This window comes from Kogia breviceps, chromosome 9 (assembly GCF_026419965.1).
Source record: "Kogia breviceps isolate mKogBre1 chromosome 9, mKogBre1 haplotype 1, whole genome shotgun sequence".
Lineage (NCBI taxonomy): Eukaryota > Metazoa > Chordata > Mammalia > Artiodactyla > Physeteridae > Kogia > Kogia breviceps.
In genome coordinates, this window is record NC_081318.1 from 86,540,146 (window position 1) to 86,560,669 (window position 20,524).

Here is a 20,524-nt window from a genome sequence, read left to right on the forward strand (position 1 = left end):
ACTTTGAACTGAGGCGTGTCTATAAAGAGCATCTTTACAGTGACTTTATTTCTCAAATGGGAGCAGCAAGCCCTGAACCCAGTGCAGCTATCCTCATAACAGGATAGTGATAACTCCCATTCTGTCCATGGGCATCAAGTCTTTCGATGAGAGAAAAAGACTAGATGATAGTGACATGACTGTAAATGAGGACCAGAATGAGATACTGCAATACTTTACATCCTTCTTATAGTAGATAATGAAGCACTATCACACTCTACAAAAGTCACATTGGAGGAAAATAAAAGCTAGCATGCTTTCATGACCATTTATAATTTCACCAAATTCATAGACTTCATCTCATCAGATTATTAGAGCCCTGCTCAGAGGGATCAACCATTGAGGAGTTCCTAAGTGTGAAGAAAATGATTGGAGAGTTATTTTCTCTTTACCCCACATGAAAGTAAGAAATAAAAGGGAATCTTCTTTAAGAGCAGAAACGTCATGACCCAAGGATATTAATGTCTTAGTTCTCAGATCAGAGATAGCTCTACATTTAGGCAGATGTACTATCATCCAGAAAACACTATTTAAAGATAGCTTTAACACTCTGGAATCATTTGCCTACAGCCCACCTTAACTCCATCCTTCCTCCTTTCTGCATTGAAATTCCGTTCATTAAGTAGGCACTTAAACTCTAGAAGCTTGCTATGAAATATGCTTCCTGGGCGAATTTTCTGAACTTTGCTTTAAGTGCAGATTGGTTCATCAGATGATTTAACTAACACTTGTAGCTCTGATATGATAAAATATAGTTAAATTTCACTGAAGAAAGAGAAAATACATGTGAATTGATATTGTAATTTTGACTTCCTTACAGCTGTGTTCAAAGATCTTTGTTATCTGGCTTTAGTTTACATTTCCAACCTTTTTTCCCACTTTTTCCTTACACATGGCATTCTGACTCTTCCCTATATAAATGTCACTTTTCTGCACCTGTGACTCTGCTCATTTCTGAAGCCCTCACAGATGTCACATCCTTGATAATTTTGTCCATTGATAGATGAGATAACTTGAGACGGCTATTCACAGTAAAGATTTTAGCTCCAATGTATGGTTTGGAGTAGTTCTCAAGTAACAAATTACAGTGTGTATGAGAATCACCTGGAGTGCTAGCCAAAGATGGAGATTTTGCGGCTCCACCTCAAAGATTCTGATTTGGTAGTTCCATGAGAACTACCGAACTACCAGAATATGCATTGTTAATAAGTCCACCAGGTGATTCCAATGCAGGTAATTCCAGGACCACTTTTCAAGACAGTGCTCTAATAACCTCTCTCCTTTGCTTTTAAAATTTCTGGCAAAAGACTTCCCAGAAAACATTTTTTTAAATGAAATTGTCATTAGAAATTATTAATTCCCAGAATTCCATGTACAGACATTTTTATCTGTCTTCCTAGCTGGATTGAAAGTATTTAGATGGAAGATAGCTAAATGCGAGTTAATGAAATTGCTATTAATTACTTTTTGAGAAACTGTAGGAATCCCAAGAACATGCTATAATTTGCATCACTTTTGTACTGCCTCTACCAGCTCTGTAGTTAAAGAGTAACAAAACAACCATTTATGAAAGGGCAGGTTTAAGATAAAAATAATTCTTTTGCAAAACTCAGGAAACAGTATCAGAGCCTGCGAACTGGGCTCTTCCAACTGGAGAATCCTGTATTTGTAATAAATTCCTTTTGCTCTGGATGAGTTCTGCATTTTCAATGAGGTTAACTTGGCAACATTCTAGTTGATTTTAATAAAAATAGCTGCTTTGAGGACAGGGAGCTGAGATTGCCAATTTTACAGCTGCCTTGCACGATTACTCTTACACCTCCTTCAGGGCTACTGAGAACCAGTAAGCAAATTAAGTGTATCGATTGCAATTTTGTTGGTCTAACCCCCTCTTTTTTTTTTTTTTCTTAAGGAATAAACTTGATTCCTTTCCGTATGTGTCTATTCAGAGTGATCTCTTTTCTTTTCAGCCATAACACAAAGACAACATCATGGCTGGATCCACGACTTGCGAAAAAGGCTAAACCTCCAGAAGAATGCAAAGAAAATGGTAGGTTATTTAAGTTTTTATAGTGTTTCGGCATTGCAGTTTGAGAATGTGTGTTTATTAAAAGAGGGTCTTGTCTAAAGAAGCCATAATCTGATTGAGACAATTTTAAAGCTGTAATATTTAATGCCCAGATGGGAGAAAGAATTAACTCGGCATTTCAGCAGTGTCATGTGGTTTTCCTTTTTCTCTCTGAGGGGACTGTGCTGGACATCACAGCTCTGTCATCTCTATGGGTTATGTTTGACTCCTGGCCTGACTTCCCACCACCTACTAGGGAGTTTTTGTTTGCAATATGTCTCTCTGAGGACTCTGATCTTTTCATTGGAATTAAATATGGTCTATAGAGAAAAGTATTGTGGCAGTATAAGTAATACTTTTGTGTTTTGAGGCATAGCATTTTTCTAGTTATTAAGGAATCGGTGATATAAAGATTTATACGTATGGCTTCTTTCCTTTAATCAGACATTTAAATACAACAGTTAATTGCATGAATGTGCTGGGTTATCTTTAGTATTTTCCAGTTCCCAATGTAATGACGTTAATTTGCTTAAAAATTGACTGTTTTCATCTACGTGAAGAGTTTTTAAAAATAATTTTGAGGATTAAATGAAAATAAACCTTGTTTTTAAATTAGTAAATTATATAAATGAAGTCTGTTACTGATACTTGTAAGTTTTTTTTAACATTGAGTTTTATGTTAAAAGAGTACTTATAATTCGTCTAAAATGGTAAATAGCGTATACTCCTGATGATTCATTATTTGACCACATTCACAGACTTTATCTGATCAAATTATTAGAGCCTTGTTCAGAGGCATCTATCATTGAAGAGCTCTAAATGTGAGGAAAGTGATGAGGAGTATTTAAACTTTTAAAAAAGTTTTTAGAAAGTCAACTTTTTAAAAAGTCTATAATTGTAAAAGTCCTTTTATTTTAATGGTAATTCTGTCTTTCTCAGACAATATCAAGATAATATTGTTCATTCCTATGTTATAAGGTAACTGTTCACAAGCTGGTTATACAACTGAGCTAAATAAAAAATCAGTTTACCAGTTATATGTACATATTTAAATGCATAAATGTCTAATTTTTATCACTACATATAATTTTATATTCATAGCTATGTCTGTATGCCTTCTGTATAAAAGTATAGCAATATGTGTGTGAATCTTTTACAATTATTTTGTGACCTGAGACCTTTGAGCACAATTAGGTTACATTTCATTGGCACTAATAAGACATATGTTGCAAATTATGATAGGTTATAAATGAAAATGACCTGATCTGCTATATCTGGGAGTTATGATTTACTGATGCCACAGATATAAATATATATATATATAAATATATATATATATATACACACTAATTAAAATGAATTCAATGATTTTGCAGTTCTGTACCTATTGAACTTCTCAGCTATCTTGTACATTTGAGTTGTGCTTTTCATTATAAAAGGCTATTAAAGTCAAATTTTAAAATCCTAGGAGAGATGTAGGTTTAACATTTTTCATAACTGTAACATTTCAATGTTGTCAGTTTTTCCCATATCTGTACTCATCTGTCTTCTCAGCATGGTAGATGCCTAAAATATGATACCAGTACCTGTGAATTCATGTGATATTAAAAAATGAGTCCTAGAATAGAGTCTTATAGCTCAGAATGATTTATAACTGGTTAATTACTGTTTTTCTTTTTCTATAAAATAAGTAATTCATAGATTTTGTTTCATATGTTACTGGAGTATTTTACAATGTAAACTAACATCTAGTTAGAATGCTATTGTTCCAGGCACATATTTTAAGTTTTCTTACCAAGAAAAGTACTTTTTGGTCATACTGTTACTTCTGTTTTATTTTTCTTTAAATAACATAGATTAAAACTGCTTCTTTAAAATGTTGGATGTTAATGGATTGCTGTTGAGCCGACTAGTTAAGACAGACTTCTTTATATCTATCACAGGTCAGCTCAGATCAAAAAAGTTAGTAGTTTTCTGAATGCTGAAATATGTATAAAATGTGTATAAAAATTGTAGAGGCTTAAGATGATAATATCTTTCACTAGGAAAGATTTATCCTTCTTCCACCATGGAGATAGAGTGGAGGCTAATTACCTTAATCCAATCAGAGCTGAGCCAACATGCGGTTGGGTTGAGCTTTGGTGAGACCCAGTCTACCTCTGGTTTCCTTTTGTTCTTAGGGTGTTTGCCCACCCAGGATTTCAACTAATAGCCTATTGTAGGTCAGCAAATATTTTCTCTAAAGGGTCAGGAAGTAAATATTTTAAGCTTTGGTCACCCAGTTTCTTCACAACTACTCATTGTTGTACAAAAGTGACCAAAGTCAATATATAAATAAAGGGTATAGATATATTTCAATAAAACATTGCTCATAGACACATAAATTTGAGTTTCATGAATTAAAATATTATTCTTCTTTTGATTTTTTTTCTCAATCATTTAAAATTATATAAACTGTTCTTAGCTCTTGGACCATGCAAAACATAGGGGCAGGCTGGACTCGGTCCGAGGATGAACCCTGGCCTGGTGTATCCATGTGGAGCCTTCCCCTGGGCAGGTCTTGAACACCAATATTTTAAAAATATTTTTCTTCTCAGTAATGCAAGACTACCAGAAATCTGTGGTGCTTTTCAGGGGGTTTTTTAGCTTAGTTTTTTGCCTCCAGACCTTGCGTCTTCTGAATTTGACAGATGTCATCATGGAATGATTGGCATGTGTTAGAGCTTTGTCAGTCCCTCAAGACTCTGCAACAGTCTGCTGGTTTCTCTCAACCCCAGTGATGGCCTTCTTCCCAGGCCAAGTCTGGATTCTTTCCACAGCCCAGAATCAACAAAAATCATCTACAACATTCCTCCCTTACCTCTCCAGGATTCTTTCCTCTTGAGATTCTTAGACCATTTTAGATCTGTTGTTTCAGCAATTCTCTGATTCCTTCGTATTGTTTATTTGTTATATTTGATCTAGATTTTCGATGTGTTCTCTTAACCTGCTCACTTCATCCTACCTGGAAGCAGAAATTTTAGTGCAGTAATTTTTAAATTGTACATTTTAGACTTTACTGGGTTGCATGCTATAAATTCTTTATTATCATTATAATAATACTTAATCTCTCAAGATTGAATTCCATGTTATGTGTGTGTGCATACTATTATGAATGCACATATGTGTGTGTATGTAGATATGGATCTGTAAATGTATGCTTCTTCAGTTCTGTTTACATAGATGCCTGAAGGTAATTACTTAGTCACCTATAATAAGATGAAGTCAAGTAAAAGAGAGATGGAAGGAGGTAACAACTGATTTAAATTATTCTTGGGTGAGAGAAAAAACTAGCAAATGTTTTCTCATTGGTATCAAGGAGGGAAAAGCCACCATGGATGGCTCAGTACAAATACTTATTAAACAGCTACTTATTCTGTTGACACTAAAGCAATCATTTTGCTTTTTTGTTTGAAGGATAACACAGCTACTAAACATAAAAACATGCTTCCTTCTCTCAAAATATGGTTGAAAATACTAAAGTCATTGTGTTCTGTGCATTTGTCACAGCTCTGTGCATTTTTGGAATCTTAGCACCAGTCTACATGGCAGAGAAACATCTCCACCTACTACAAGACTCTAATATTAGGATTTGGGGGAGTGCTGTTTAGCAAGTCAATATAGTCTTTTACAAAATGCAACAGAAATAACAGTTAATTATTAAATAATGTGGATGCAAGATTGGTTGAACTGTATATAAAGCACCATCATATTGTCCCCAGTCCTGAGAATCAGCACTGTGATGTTTGTCTGAGATATTTCCAATCATAAACATGCCAGTGGTGACACATTCCACATGAATCACTGAATTAGGGTCAATATCAAAAGTGATTCAATCCCGGTAGGGTTCTTTATAAAGTTGAAAAGTGACTAAAATCAGTATGACTACAGTATCGTATTCAGGAGAGGAAATTATGTAGGATTTGTAGTCAGGGATCTGTGGGCTTTTAGGCAGGTACTTAATCTCTGGGAGCCTAGGTTTTCTTACCTGTAAATGGAAATAATGTCTATTTCATGCACATTTAGTTTCACAAACAAAAAGGACAGAGTTTGTTGCACCATAGGCTCTAAATAACTGCTTCTTTATTTTCATTCGAGTATGCTCTGAGCCAACAAATTAGTCTCATAGAAGACAATGGGGAAGAAATTCAGAATGGTTGGCCTACCTTAAGAGCCTTTAATTTCTCTAGGGTGTCCTGAAGAGGTTGAAAAGAACAAACCCATGTAGGCAAAACTCATCCAGCTAGCTAATTCCAGCCTAATATTAATAGATTGGAGGTTTCCCCCCCTCCATTCTGTTAAACTAGTTCTAAATTTCACAAAGTTATAGTTTGAGCTGTATGAGTTGGGTGACTTCATTTCTGTATTCTGTATCTGTGAATTGTTAGTTGTTTCATGTTACCATAGGAAAAAAAAATCACGTAATCTTAACCTTTTTTACCTACATGAAAACTGCATTTCAACTTACATTAACTAAAGCTTTAAACTATTACTTAATGTATATCAAAAAAAAAAAAAAAAAACTATGTCCGAAATGCTCATGAACAAAGATGGCATAAGCTTTGTTTCATAATATTTCTTAAATGGATTTTTTTTCCAAGATAAGGAGGTTACCTTTCTAAAATAATAGAAAATGCTAATTAATTTCAGGTCATTTCTTTTCTTTTTCAGGTCATTTCTTAAGTGAGTTTTATAGAAATGACAGAAAGATTTGGACATGCATACTTTTATTTTTATTTTCATAGTTCAAATTCTTTTTCTAGACTACATAATTTATTTCCCTTAAAAAGGAACTTTGGCCTACTTTCTCATTAAATTTGTATTGATAATCAGAGCTCCTAATTTCTCAAGATTCAATATGATCAAATTAATATATCCCTTGAATATTTGTTTTTCTAATCTGATAAGCCTGCTAAGATTATATTTGTAAAGTATCTTGAAATTTTTTCACTAGGAAGAATTAATAAAAAACAGACTCTAAAAATATTAACTATTCAAGTACTAAAACTTTAAAGTTGAAAAGATTCATTTATATGCAAATATTGAATTCCTAATGTTTAAATATTATGAACAAACTAATTTGTGTATTTTGTTTCTATACTGATATTTTGAGTGTTTTTGTAAAAAAATGAGGAAATTTAAAATATCTTAACAGAAGCAGTCAGTTATTATTTCACTAACTGGTATTTATTTGTGTTACAGTAAGTCCTCTACATATGAACAAGTTCCGTTCTGAGAGTGCATTCATAAGACCAATTTGTTTGTAAATCCAACAAAGTTAGCCTAGGTACCCAACTAACACAATCGGCTATACAGTACTATACTGTGATAGGTTTATAATACTTTTCACACAAATAATACATTAAAAAACAAACACAAAACATAAAGAAAACATTTTTAATCTTATAGTACAGTACCTTGAAAAGTACAGTAGTACAGCACAACAGCTGGCATACAGGGGCTGGCATCAAGCGAACAGGCAAGAAGAGTTACCAACTGGAGGAGGGAGAGGAGGTGGGAGATGGTAGAACTGACGATTGTCAGCAATAGGAGATGGAGGGCAAGCTGCAATTTCACTCACGCCTGATGTGTATGGCACAGGTTCTGGTTCCTTGCTGGATTCAATTCTATCTACCCTCTTGAAAAAATGATCCAGTAATGTCTGGGTAGTAGCTCTTTTTTTCTCATCATAGAAGACGCAGTAGCACTGGACTGCATTCTGAACGGCTGCTACAACCTTCATGTACTGTTCTACGTTCGGGTCCTGTGCCTCAAAAACTAACAGTGCCTCCTCAAATAAAGAAAAACCCCTTGCGATTTCCTGTGTCATGAATCTCTTTGGTTCTTCAGTTACTTCTTCTTCCTCTTGTCTTTCTTCGTCCTTTCCTTGGGCCTCCAGTTCCATCAGGTCTTCATTAGTAAGCTCCTTATGTTGCATAGCAAGGAGTTCAGTGTTATAAGAATGAGCAACATCTACTATCTTTTCACCTCGCTCCACTCTCTCAGCTATTTTCAGTTTTGTTTCCCTCATCATTGCTTGGCACTTCTTAGCAGTACCAGCTACATCACCGCTGCTTTTATGCTTGCTTCCAGATATCCTGAGCTTGAAATAAAGATACTGTACTACTGTACTCTATATAGTACTATAAAGTACACAAAAGCACAACCACTTGTAGAGGATGCAAACACATGACAATGTGCACCAGACATGTGAACTAACTTATGTGATTGGACATGCAAACGCAAGTTCGCATCTTTGAAAGTTCTCAAGTTGAAGGTTCGTATGTAGGGGATTTACTGTAGTCATGATTTTCTATAGCAGCACTTTGAGATATGCTTTATCCAATAATATAGTACCCTTTCCATGATTTCAGCTCAAGAGTACTAAGAAAAAACAATATTTTAAGAATATAAATCTTTGGGGGAGGAAATAATATTAATCCAAAATAAATTATATAGGATGGATATTGCACTGTTGTGCACAGGTACCAGATTCTGGGTTGTTACTGGCTGTCATTTGTTCTAATTGGTCCCATTCTATTCTGATGGGTTGGTTTCCAAACAGTTAAAGTTGTTAAATATTTGGAATATCTTTCCTTCACTAATTGTTTATCTGTTTCCCTTCCACGTATTAATATTTACTTTAGCTATAAAGTAGTACCTACAGAGGATTATGAAATTTTGTCCTCCTTTAGTTCTTGATTTCTCAACTTACATTTATGCTTAGGAATAAGTTGTGTCTTATCCTTACTCCTTAATGCACACAAGTTTAAAAATATTGACATCATTGAATCTTTTCTACACAATAGCACAATTATTTTGCTACTTTTTTTAAAAGCATTATAAATCCACAGGAAATAACAAAAGGATTACAGGGAGGAGGTCCCAAACACCCTTCATGAAGCCTCCCCCACATTAACATATTATATATATATATAATACAATATCAAAATCAGGAAATTGACGTTGGTACAATGAACAGAACCTATTCAGACTTCACCAGTTATACAACTGTTCGTTTCTGTTTGTATTTGTGTGTGTGTAGTTCTATACAATTATATCACATGTGTAGCTCCACATAACTATAACCACAATAAAGATTCATTACCACGAGGCTCCCTTGTCTACCACTTTGTAGCCATATGTCTCCTCCCACTGCACAAACCTTAGCCACTAATCTATACTCCATCTCAATTACTTTGTTATTTCAAATGTGTTATACAGTAAAATCATACAGTGTGTAAACTTTTGAGATTGCTTTTTCCACTCAATATAATTACGTTGAAATCCATTCAAGTGTGTGTCTCAGTGGTTTGCTACTTTTTATGTACCAATGTTTGTTTAAGCATTTACCCACTGAAGGAGACCTGGATTGTTTCCAAGTTTTTAGCTAATACAAATAAAACTACAACAGACATTTGTATACAGGTTTTTGCGTGAACATAGGTTTAATTCTTCTGGGATAAGTGACCAAGAGTGCAATTGCTAGATTATTATAGAAAGTGCATCTTTAGTTTTAGAATAAACTACCAAACTATTTTCCAGAGTGCCTGTACTCTTTTATTGTACATCCCCATCAGCAGTGAAGGAGCTATCCAGTTTTTTTGCATACTTGCTAGCATTTGGTGTTACGACTATTTTTTATTTTAGCCATTTTGGTAGGTGTGTATTGATATATATTGCGGTTTTAATTTGTATTTCCCTAATGGCTAATGATATTGAACATATTTTCATGTGATTGTCATTTATGTATCCTTCTCAGAGTATGTCTGGTCATGTCTTTTGACCAATTTTTAATTAGACTGTTCTTTTTTTAAAATTCAGTTTTAAGAGTTCTTTATGTATTCTAGATAGAAGTCCCTCTATCAGATATGTTCTTTACAAACATTATCTCCCAGTCTGTAATTGGTCTTTCCATACTCTTCACAGGGTTTTTTGCAGAGAAAATGTTTTTAATTTCAATAAAGTCTAATTTATCAAATTTTCCTTTTATGAACCATGTTTCTGATAACAAGTCTAAGGACTCTTCATCTAGCCCTGGATGCCAAAGATTTTCTCATGTTTTTTTCCTAAATTTTATAGTTTTACATTTTACATTTAAGCCTGTGGTCTATGTTTACTTTATTTTTTTATAAGGTGTAAGGTTTAGGTTAAGGTTCAGTTTTTTCCCCGTGGATATCCAGTTATTCTAGCACCATTTGTATAACAGGCTATCCTCTCTCCATTGGATTGTGAATGCAACTTTGTCATAAATCAATGGGTTCCATTGGTCTATGTGTCTATCTCTGTGCCAGTAACACACTCTCTTGATTCCTGTAGCTCTGTGGTAAGCCTTAATATTAGGGAGAATGATGCTCCCCAGTTTATTCTTTTCTAAAAAGAGAGAAGGAGAGAAAGAGAAGTTTTAATCAGGAAGAGATAACAATTCTGAACTTGTATGCATGCTTGTATGTATAGCTTCAAGTTATACAGAGAGGGGGAAAAATGACAAATCTGAAAAAAAGAATTTGAAGAATTCACTATTAGAGTGTATGATTGAGTGCACCTCTCTTACTACTCAATATATTAAACAGAGAAAAATAAGAAGAAAGATTTGAATAATAGAAAAGGTATTCTTGATCTAAAAGTTTTAATGAATGGAGAATACACTTCTCAAGCATACATAGTACTTTATGAACATTGAATACATAATAGTCCATAGAGTAGGTCTTTACAAAATTTAACGATGACATTCCTATATTACAGAAAACTTTAATTATATATCAATAAAAAGAAAAATTATCTCCATAATAGGAAATTTTAAAACATTAAAAAATGTTTCCACCTTCATTGGGGTATAGCTGACAAATGAAATTGTGTCAGTTTAAGGCATGCGATGTGATGATTTGATACATATATATATTGTGAAATGACTAACACAATTTAGTTAATACATCCATCAACTCACATGATTACGTTTTTGTGTCTGTGTGGTGAGAACATTGAAGATCTACTCTCTTAGCAACTTTCAAGTATATGATGCAGTACTATTAACTGTAGTCACTATGCTGTACATTAGATCCTCAGAAATTATTCATCTTATAACTGTTTTTTTCTTTTGACCAGTATCAACTGATTATCCCTCATTCCCCAGCCCCTGGCAACCACCATCCTGCTCTGTTTCTATGACTTCAGCTTTTTAGGATTTCACATATAAGTGAGATCATATAGTATTTGTCTTTCTCTGACTTATTTCACTTAGCATAGCGCCCTCAAGGTCTGTGCATGTTGTCACAAATGGCAGGATTTCCTTCTTTTCTATGTCTGAATAATATACCATTTATATATATTCCATCCACCTCACTACAGATAACTCAATTTCGTTTCTTTTTATGGCTGAGTAATATTCCATTGTATATATGTGCCACATCTTCTTTATCCATTCATCTGTCGATAGACACTTAGGTTGCTTCCATGTCCTGCCTATTGTAAGTAGTGCTGCAGTGAACAATGTGGTACATGACTTTTTTTGAATTATGGTTTTCTCAGGGTATATGCCCAGTAGTGGGATTGCTGGGTCATAGGGTAGTTCTATTTTTAGTGTTTTAAGCAACCTCCATACTGTTCTCCATAGTGGCTGTATCAATTTACATTCCCACCAACAGTGCAAGAGAGTTCCCTATTCTCCACACCCTCTCCAGCATTTATTGTTTATAGGTTTTTTGATGATGACCATTCTGACTGGAGTGAGGTGATACCTCATTGTAGTTTTGAATTTTATATTTGTAGTATAGTCTGATTTGCATTTCTCTAATGATTAGTGATGTTGAACATCCTTTCATGTGTTTGTTGGCAATCTGTATATCTTCTTTGGAGAAATGGCTATTTAGGTCTTCTGCCCATTTTGGGATTGGGTTGTTTGGTTTTTTAACATTGAGCTGCATGAGCTGCTTGTATATTTTGGAGATTAATCCTTTGTCTGTTGCTTCATTTGCAAATATTTTCTCCCATTCTGAGGGTTGTCTTTTTGTCTTGTTTATGGTTTCCTTTGCTGTGCAAAAGCTTTTAAGTTTCATTAGGTCCCATTTGTTTATTTTTGGTTTTATTTCCATTTCTCTAAGAAGTGGGTCAAAAAGGATCTTATTGTGATTTATGTCATAGAGTGTTCTGCCTATGTTTTCCTCTGAGAGTTTTATAGTGTCTGGCCTTATATTTAGGTCTTTAATCCATTTTGAGTTTATTTTTGTGTATGTTGCTAGGAAGTGTTTTAATTTCATTCTTTTACATGTAGCTGTCCAGTTTTCCTAGCACCTCTTATTGAAGAGGCTGTCTTTTCTCCATTGTATATTCTTGCTTCCTTTATCAAAGATAAATTGACCATATGTGCGTGGGTTTTTCTCTGGGCTTTCTATCCTGTTCCATTGATCTATATTTCTGTTTTTGTGACAGTACCATACCGTCTTGATGACTGTAGCTTTGTAATATAACCTGAAGTCAGGAAGCCCGATTCCTCCAGCTCCAGTTTTCTTTCTCAAGATTTCTTTGGCTATTCAGGGTCTTTTGTGTTTCCATACAAATTGTGAAATTTTTTGTTCCAGTTCTGTGAAAAATGCCATTGGTAGTTTGATAGGGATTGCATTGAATCTGTAGATTGCTTTGGGTAGTATAGTCATTTTCACTCAAGATTTCTTTTTGATTTCCCTTTTGATTTCTTCTTTGACCCATTGGTTTTTCAGGAGTGTGTTGTTTAATTTTCACCAATGTTTGAATTTTTCAGTTTTTCTCCTCTTACTGGTTTCTAGTTTTATTCCGTTGTGGTCAGAAAAGATAATTTGTATTATTTCGGTATTCTTGCATGATCTAAGACTTATTTTGTGACCTAACATAATGATCTATTCTAGAGAATGTTCCATGTACACTTGAGAAAAATGTGTATTCTGCTGCTGTTAGATGAAATGTTCTGCATATCTAAATCCATTTATTCTAAGATATAGTTGAAGTCCAAAGTTTCATTACTAATATTCTATCTGGATGATCTGTTCCTTCTTGAGAGTGGGGTATTGTATTATTGTCTATTTCCCCCTTCAGACCTGCATTTGCTTAATATATTTAGGTTCTCCAATATTGAATGCCTGTGTATTTATGCAGTTGTTATATCATCTTGATTAACTGACCTCTTTATCATTACATAATGACCTTCTTTGTCTCCTGTTAAACTTTTAAAATTAAAGTCTATTTTGTCTGGTATAAGTGTAACTGCCCCTGCTCTCTTTTGGTTTTCCCTTGGATGCAATATCTTTTTCCATCCATTCACCTTGAGCCCATGTGTCCTTAAAGCTGAATTGAGTGTCTTTTAGGCAACATATAGTTGGGTCTTGTTTTTTTATCCATTCAGGCACTCTATATCTTTTCATGAGAGTATTTAATCTGTTTACATTTAAAGTAATTATTGGTAGGTAAGGACTTAACTCATGCCATATTATTGTTTTCTGACCATTTTGTAATTCCATTGTTTCTTTCTCCCTCTCTTGCTGTCATCCATTATGAACTGATGATATTCAGTCGAGGTATGCTTTGATTCATTTTTTTTTTGAATCGTTTATGTGTCTCCTATAGGTTTTTGCTTCATGGTTACCATGAGGGTTACATGAAATATTTTATAGATGTAAGTCTATTTTAATCTAATGACAGCATAACTTCAATCAATATAAAACTCTATACTTTTACTCCTCCCCCACATTTTATGTTTTTGATCTCACAATTTATCTTTTTTTATAGTGTGTATCCATAAACAAATTATTGTAGTTATAGTTATTTTTAATGTTTTTGTCCTTTTACTTTATATTATAATTAAGTGGTTAACTCAGCATCATATTATAGTGTTAGAGTATTTTGAACTTAACTATATACTTACCTTTACCAGTGTGTTGTACAATATATTTTCATTTGTTTTCATGTTACAAATTGGCATCCTTAAATTTCAGCTTGAAGAATTCCTTTCAGCATTTCTTGTAGGTGTATCAGTGAGTTACTCCCTCAGTTTTTGTTTAGTTGGGAAAGTCTTTATCTTGCCTTCATTTCTGAAGGACAACTTTGTCAGGTAAAGTATTCCTGGTTGGCACTTTTTAAATTCAGTACTTTGAATATATCATCCCATTTTCTTTTTCCCTGCAGAGTTTCTACTGAGAAATACACATATAATCATATGGAGATTCACTTGTCTGTAAAGATGTTTTTCCCTTGCTGCTTTTAAGTTCTGTTTGATTTTAGGTAGCATATAGTTGGGTCAATCTTTTTTTTTTTTTTTTTCTTTTTTTTGCGGTACGAGGGCCTCTCACGGTTGTGGCCTCTCCCGTTGCGGAGCGCAGGCTCCGGACGCGCAGGCTCAGCGGCCATGGCTCACGGGCCCAGCCGCTCCGCGGCATGTGGGATCTTCCCGGTCCAGGGCACGAACCCGTGTCCCCTGCATCGGCAGGCGGGCTCTTAACCACTGCGCCACCAGGGAAGCCCGGGTCAATCTTTTAAAATCCATCCTGTGTCTTTTAATTGGTATATTTAGAACATTTACATTTAAACTAATTACTGATATTTTAGGGATTAAACCTGCCATCTTACTATTTGTTTTATGTAGTTCTTGTTCTTTTACTCTTTCCTAGTCTCCCTATGGGATACCTGAATATTTTTCTCTTTTTCAGTTTTCCTATGAGCTACTTGAACCTCAAGATTCTATATTGATTTACTTATAGTGTATCTTTCATAGTGGTTGGATTGAATGTTACAATAATGTGTAACTTATTACGGTCTAATGACATTGACATGTTATTACTTTGAGTAAAGTATAGAAATCTTACTTCTAATTATGTCCCTTTAGCCTCTCCACTTTTTAAGTATATTTGTATTAGCATTTTGTCTACATACATTGAATACTACATAAAATGTTGCTCTTACTTTTGTTTTAACTATCAAATACAATTTAAGAAACTCTTTAAGAGAATGATAATGTATCATATTTTTTCCTATGTTTATGTATTCCATTGATCTTTTCTTCCTGAAGTTCTGAGCTTTATCCTGATTTCACTTACTTAGCCATTCTTTAAGGGTATGTCTGCTAATGACAAATTAGGTTGTTGGTTTTTTTTTTTAATCTGAAAAATATCTTTGTTACCCTTCTTTCATACAGAATGTGAAATGTGCACCACTTCCTTCTGGCCCCCATAGTTTCAGATGAGAAATGTACTGTCATTTGAATTTGTGTTCCCCTCTAGATACTATGGCACTTTTCTTAGCTGTTTTTAAGACTTTTTAATCTTTCATTTTCAGAAGTTATGATGTGTCTTGGTGTGGCTTTCTCTTTCTTATTGGTTTAAGCAGATTCATGAATCTATAGGTTTATGTATTTTGCCATGTTTGGGAAATCCTTTGACATAAATTTTTAAAAGATTTTTTAAAATTCACTGCTCTTTTTATCCTCTACTTCTGGAACTTTGATGATAGAAATGTCAGTAGTGTCTTTGTTACTATCCTACAAGTCACTGTGGCACTGTTCTTGTCATTTTTAGTATTTTTTCTTTTTTGTTCATATTGAGTAAATTCTGTTGGTCTGTCTTCAACTTCACTATTCTATCCTCTGTTAAATTCACTCTGCTACTGAACCCCCTCAATGAGATTTTAATTTCTTAATTTGGTTTTTTTTTTTTTTTTTTTTTTGGCCATACCACATGACATGTGGGATTTTAGTTCCCCGACCAGGGATCAAACCCATGCCCCCTGCATTGGAAGCATGGAGTCTTTTAATCACTGGACTGTCAGGGAAGTCTCAGATTTTAATTTCTATTGTTTTTTTTTTTTTTTTTTCTATTCTATGACTTACATTTGGTTCTTTTTTATAATTTCCATTTATTTCCTAAAATTAAAAAAAAAAAATTTCATTAGTTTCAGGGGAATTCACAATTTCTTATTGAAGCAGTTTTATGATGGATATTTTAAAATCTTTGACAGATAATTCCAATAATCAATTCATCTTTTTATTGGAATCAGTTGCTTGTCTCTTATTAAGTTTGTGATTTTCCTGCTTATTGGTATGATTAATTTTATTTGACTTTACCCTGAACAGACTTTATATGGACTTTAAAAAATAGACATTTAAAATAAAATATTTTATTTTAGTAAGAAGTGTCCCTGTTTAAGTTTGGTGTGTAGATACTGGCCCATTTTGTAGGTTGTGGTTCCAAACGCAAGATAGTTTTCAGAGACTTTGCGGTGCTATTTTATTTTATTTATTTATTTTGTTTTGTTTTGTTTAACATCTTCATTGGAGTATAATTGCTTTGCAATGCTGTCTTAGTTTCCGCTTTATAACAAAGTGAATCAGTTTTACATATACATATGTCCCCATATCTCTTCCCTCTTGCATCTCCCTCCCTCCCACCCTCCCTATCCCAGCCCTCTAGGTGGTCACAAAGCACTGAGCTGATCTCCCTGTGCTATGCAGCTGCTTCCCACTAGCTATCTGTTTTACATTTGGTAGTCTATATATGTCCATGCCACTCTCTCACTTTGTCCCAGTTTACCCTTCCCCCTCCCTATATCCTCAAGTCCATTCTCTAGTAGGTCTGCATCTTTATTCCTGTCTTGCCCCAGGTTCTTCTGACCATTTTTTTTTTTTTTTTTTTAGATTCCATATATATGTGTTAGCATACGGCATTTGTTTTTCTCTTTCTGACTTACTTCACTCTGTATGACAGTCTCTAGGTCCATCCACCTCACTACAAATAACTCAGTTTCGTTCCTTTTTATGGCTGAGTAATATTCCATTGTATATATATGCCACATCTTCTTTATCCATTCATCTGTTGATGGACACTTAGGTTGCTTCCATGTCCTGGCTATTGTAAATAGAGCTGCAATGAACATTTTGGTACACGACTCTTTTTGAATTATGGTTTTCTCAGAGTATATGCCCAGTAGTGGGACTGCTGGGTTGTATGTTAGTTCTATTTTTAGTTTTTTAAGGATCTTCCATACTGTTCTCCATAGTGACTGTATCAATTTACATTCCCACCAACAGTGCAAGAGGGTTCCCTTTTCTCCATACCCTCTCCAGCAATTGCTGTGGTATTTTAATCAGCTTGGTTCTTACTTGAGAGTTCCTGACTGATCCCTGCTGGTGCCATCTGCAAGGTGTGAAAGGCTCTTCGCTGAGTTGCCTGTTGTCACTAGTAAGGATGTGGAATTCTGGATGTGTGGGATGGAAAGTGTTACCCCTTGGCTGTGTTCTCTGCCCACCTGGTAATGGCAGGTGTAGGGCAGGGGATGGATAACCTACTTGGGATCTACTATGTCATCACTGCAAGTGTATTAGGCCATCATTCCTGATGGGGGATGTGTTGGTCTTTCTGTGTTCTATGATACCGCAGAGGGCCTCACCTCTTGGCTGTGGGTAGATATTGGAAATAAGGCTGCCATCATGTCCCTGCTGGGCTTTCCTTTTCCTGGTCCTTAGGCAAGAGAGAGTAGGCTTTTCTCATTTGTTTGCTTGCTTCTTTGTTTGTATGTGCCTGTTAGTATTTCTGGCTTGTGGCCTGACCCCAGTCTAAGATATGTAAGAAGTAAAAAGGAAACCCTTGGAACTCACTGTGGTGTCATCCTTCAAATCCTGAGTTTCCTAACCTTTCTACCAAACTACCTTTTTCCTTCCACATTTCCAGTTTTTTTATGATTATCTCTTGAATTATTTCCAGGATATTTGGAGGGGAGGAACAGAGAAAAGTGAGTATATCTGTCTTGTCCTGGACCACATGCCTAAATATGACTTTTGATACCAAATGATAGCAGTGCTTGAAAGCTTAAGACTGTTTTTCCATTACATTCTTTCTGTTGTATAGGTAGAGATTTTTAACACCAATTTTTTTAGGTAATGATGCTGTAGTCAAAAGATTTTAAGGGCTTTATCCAATATGAGTATAGAGAAATTGAGCCTTGAATTAAGCCACCTGAGTTTAAGACAGATCTCCATGTTATGCCCATCTTGTAATACTATTAGATACTTTACCTAGAGACTTTAAGCCCTAAAAATATACTAAGGGAAACTTATTATGAATATTTTACTTTAAAATTTTGTATTTAAAATAAATAAAAAGGAATTTTTTTCATATATTCACAATATTTTCCCTCATATCTTTAAATAGACCCATCAGTATAATTTTATGATCAAAGAATTTTAATGTCATGTGATTTATGTTCTTAAATTAACAGTGAAATCAGCTCTCTGAAAGATATCTTTAAATGAATATTGATTTATAGTCTGTCTTCTTCAGTTAAGAAAAAACAAGCTTCTGCTCTTTTTTATGCCTTCACAATTTCTAAAAATGTTCACTACAGTCCACATAATGTTGGAACAATTTCTCTAAGAGCTAAATATGGGTTTCTGTCAATTATACTTTGAGGCATGGCATTATGTGTCCCTCAGTGGTTAGATCTGTTGAACAACACAGAAAACAAAAAGAAGGGTGAAACACTGATCTGATTATTACAAACAAGTTCTTTCAGAAGTGGGAGAAACAGTAGATCATCAATCCTAAGTCAGATAATTGAACATTAACTATGGATTACAGTTGAAAATTAAAAAAAAAAAATTAAGGGAGGCTTGATTTCAGTTGCTTAGGTAAGATGATCTGATTTGCCTGTTGATACATGCAATTTTACGTTTTCCTAAGTGCTATGTTTCACCAAACAATCCTTTCCAAAGCTGATGACTATAAAAGAGCAAACTTTTTTTAAGCTGGTTAGGATAAAAAATGAACATTTATGATGTAATCCAATGCATGATTGTGGCCTAACCACCAAGCCTCTCAAAGTGTCTGTATATGCTCAGTGGGACCACACAGTTATAGTTAAGGGCCTTTCCATGTTACTATTAAAAACCCATCTCTTAAAGGAATTATATTTCCAAGAGCTCAAGATTTTATGTGCTCTTTGTGGGAACAATTTTAGCTTGAAAAGTTTCCTTCAGGAAAAAAAGGGGGCAAACATTATTTGGTGTTTTAATACCAGATCTATGTAAGGAACCCAAATAGATTTAGAACCACTATTACCAAGACACCACTTCAAGTTAGCAATACAAAATCAGTTTGAGGGCTTCCCTGGTGGCGCAGTGGTTGAGCATCCGCCTGCTGATGCAGGGGATACAGGTTTGTGCCCCAGTCGGGGAAGATCCCACATGATGTCGAGCGGCTGGGCCCGGGAGCCATGACCACTGAGCCTGCGCGTCCGGAGCCTGTGCTCCACAACGGGAGAAGCCACAACAGTGAGAGGCCTGCATACCACAAAAAAAAAAAAAAAAAAAAACCAATTTGAAATTTTATTGATTTTATTTGTTCTTGAACTTCTTACTAATAAGTGATAAATCATGCATATTATATTATCAGTGTTCTGACCCATAATACTAAATCTTGTCATTTTATATTGGTTTCATGATATTTCTTTCATTTTTAAAAGTTTTATCTCTCTTCTCCCACATTATTTTTTCATCTTATTCTAACTTGTACCCTTTTTCTTTGCCTTCATACTTGTTTGCTTAACTCAAATCTTTCCTTTGAGGCTGTTTTTACTCAGTGCTCCAGTGCTTTGAAGCTACAGAAAAGTGACCCTTTCCCTCTGATTCTAGTACTCAGTTCTTATATATCATAAATCATTTTTCTCCCTTTAAGGTAGATTATCTACCTGCAAAGAAGTTTGGACCACTCATCCATATGACAAATATTTATTGGATAGCCACTTTGCTGGTAGAATTGAGTTATGAACCTTGAAAAATGCAAATAAATGCAACACCTGAACCCATTCTTCAAAGAGCAGTATTGTTGAGAAGATACTATGTTAAGCTTTAAAATAATAAGAAAGTTTAGTAAAGGTGTGAGAAAGCATCCATCACACAACAGGAAAATAAAAGACAACCAACTGTAAATAGGAATGTCAGGGAAGGCTGGATGATAGACTGGAATTTGAGCAGAATTTTAATAGATGATTGGATTTACAGTCATTCTTAAATGTTCAGCTCCTGCTGAATTGCTTCATTTGGTGACCTCTTTTCTCTTTACTCCTTCTCCCTGAGTTGTTGCTCCCATTTCCATGGTTTTACCTCCCATCTGCATGTCGATGAATCTCCATTTTTCCTTTCAACTCTGATTAATTGTCTGCTATTATAAATACACACGAGTGCTATACTCATTTCTGATTACTCCATTAGCTTTTGTTTCTATTATGCTATTATTACTTAGGTAATGCTAGATAGTTCTATCCTCCACTCCTACTCCAACCAGGCCTGTGTTTCTTATGTTATTTTTCCTTTTACTTTCTTCTTTGAGACTTGTAAAAACCCATCCTTATTATTACTAAACTGTT

At 34.6% G+C, this 20,524-nt stretch overlaps 1 protein-coding gene across 11 annotated transcripts in view; it reads left to right on the forward strand.

Annotated features, from left to right (window-relative positions):
• MAGI2 (membrane associated guanylate kinase, WW and PDZ domain containing 2) overlaps window positions 1-20,524 on the forward strand; it is a 1,353,221-nt gene that overhangs the window by 885,453 nt on the left and 447,244 nt on the right. For all 11 annotated transcript variants that reach the window (XM_067042757.1, XM_067042759.1, XM_067042752.1 and 8 more), the window contains one exon: window positions 2,010-2,089. In XM_067042757.1, the coding sequence (XP_066898858.1) occupies window positions 2,010-2,089 (80 nt within the window). The remainder of the gene's footprint in view (window positions 1-2,009; window positions 2,090-20,524) is intronic.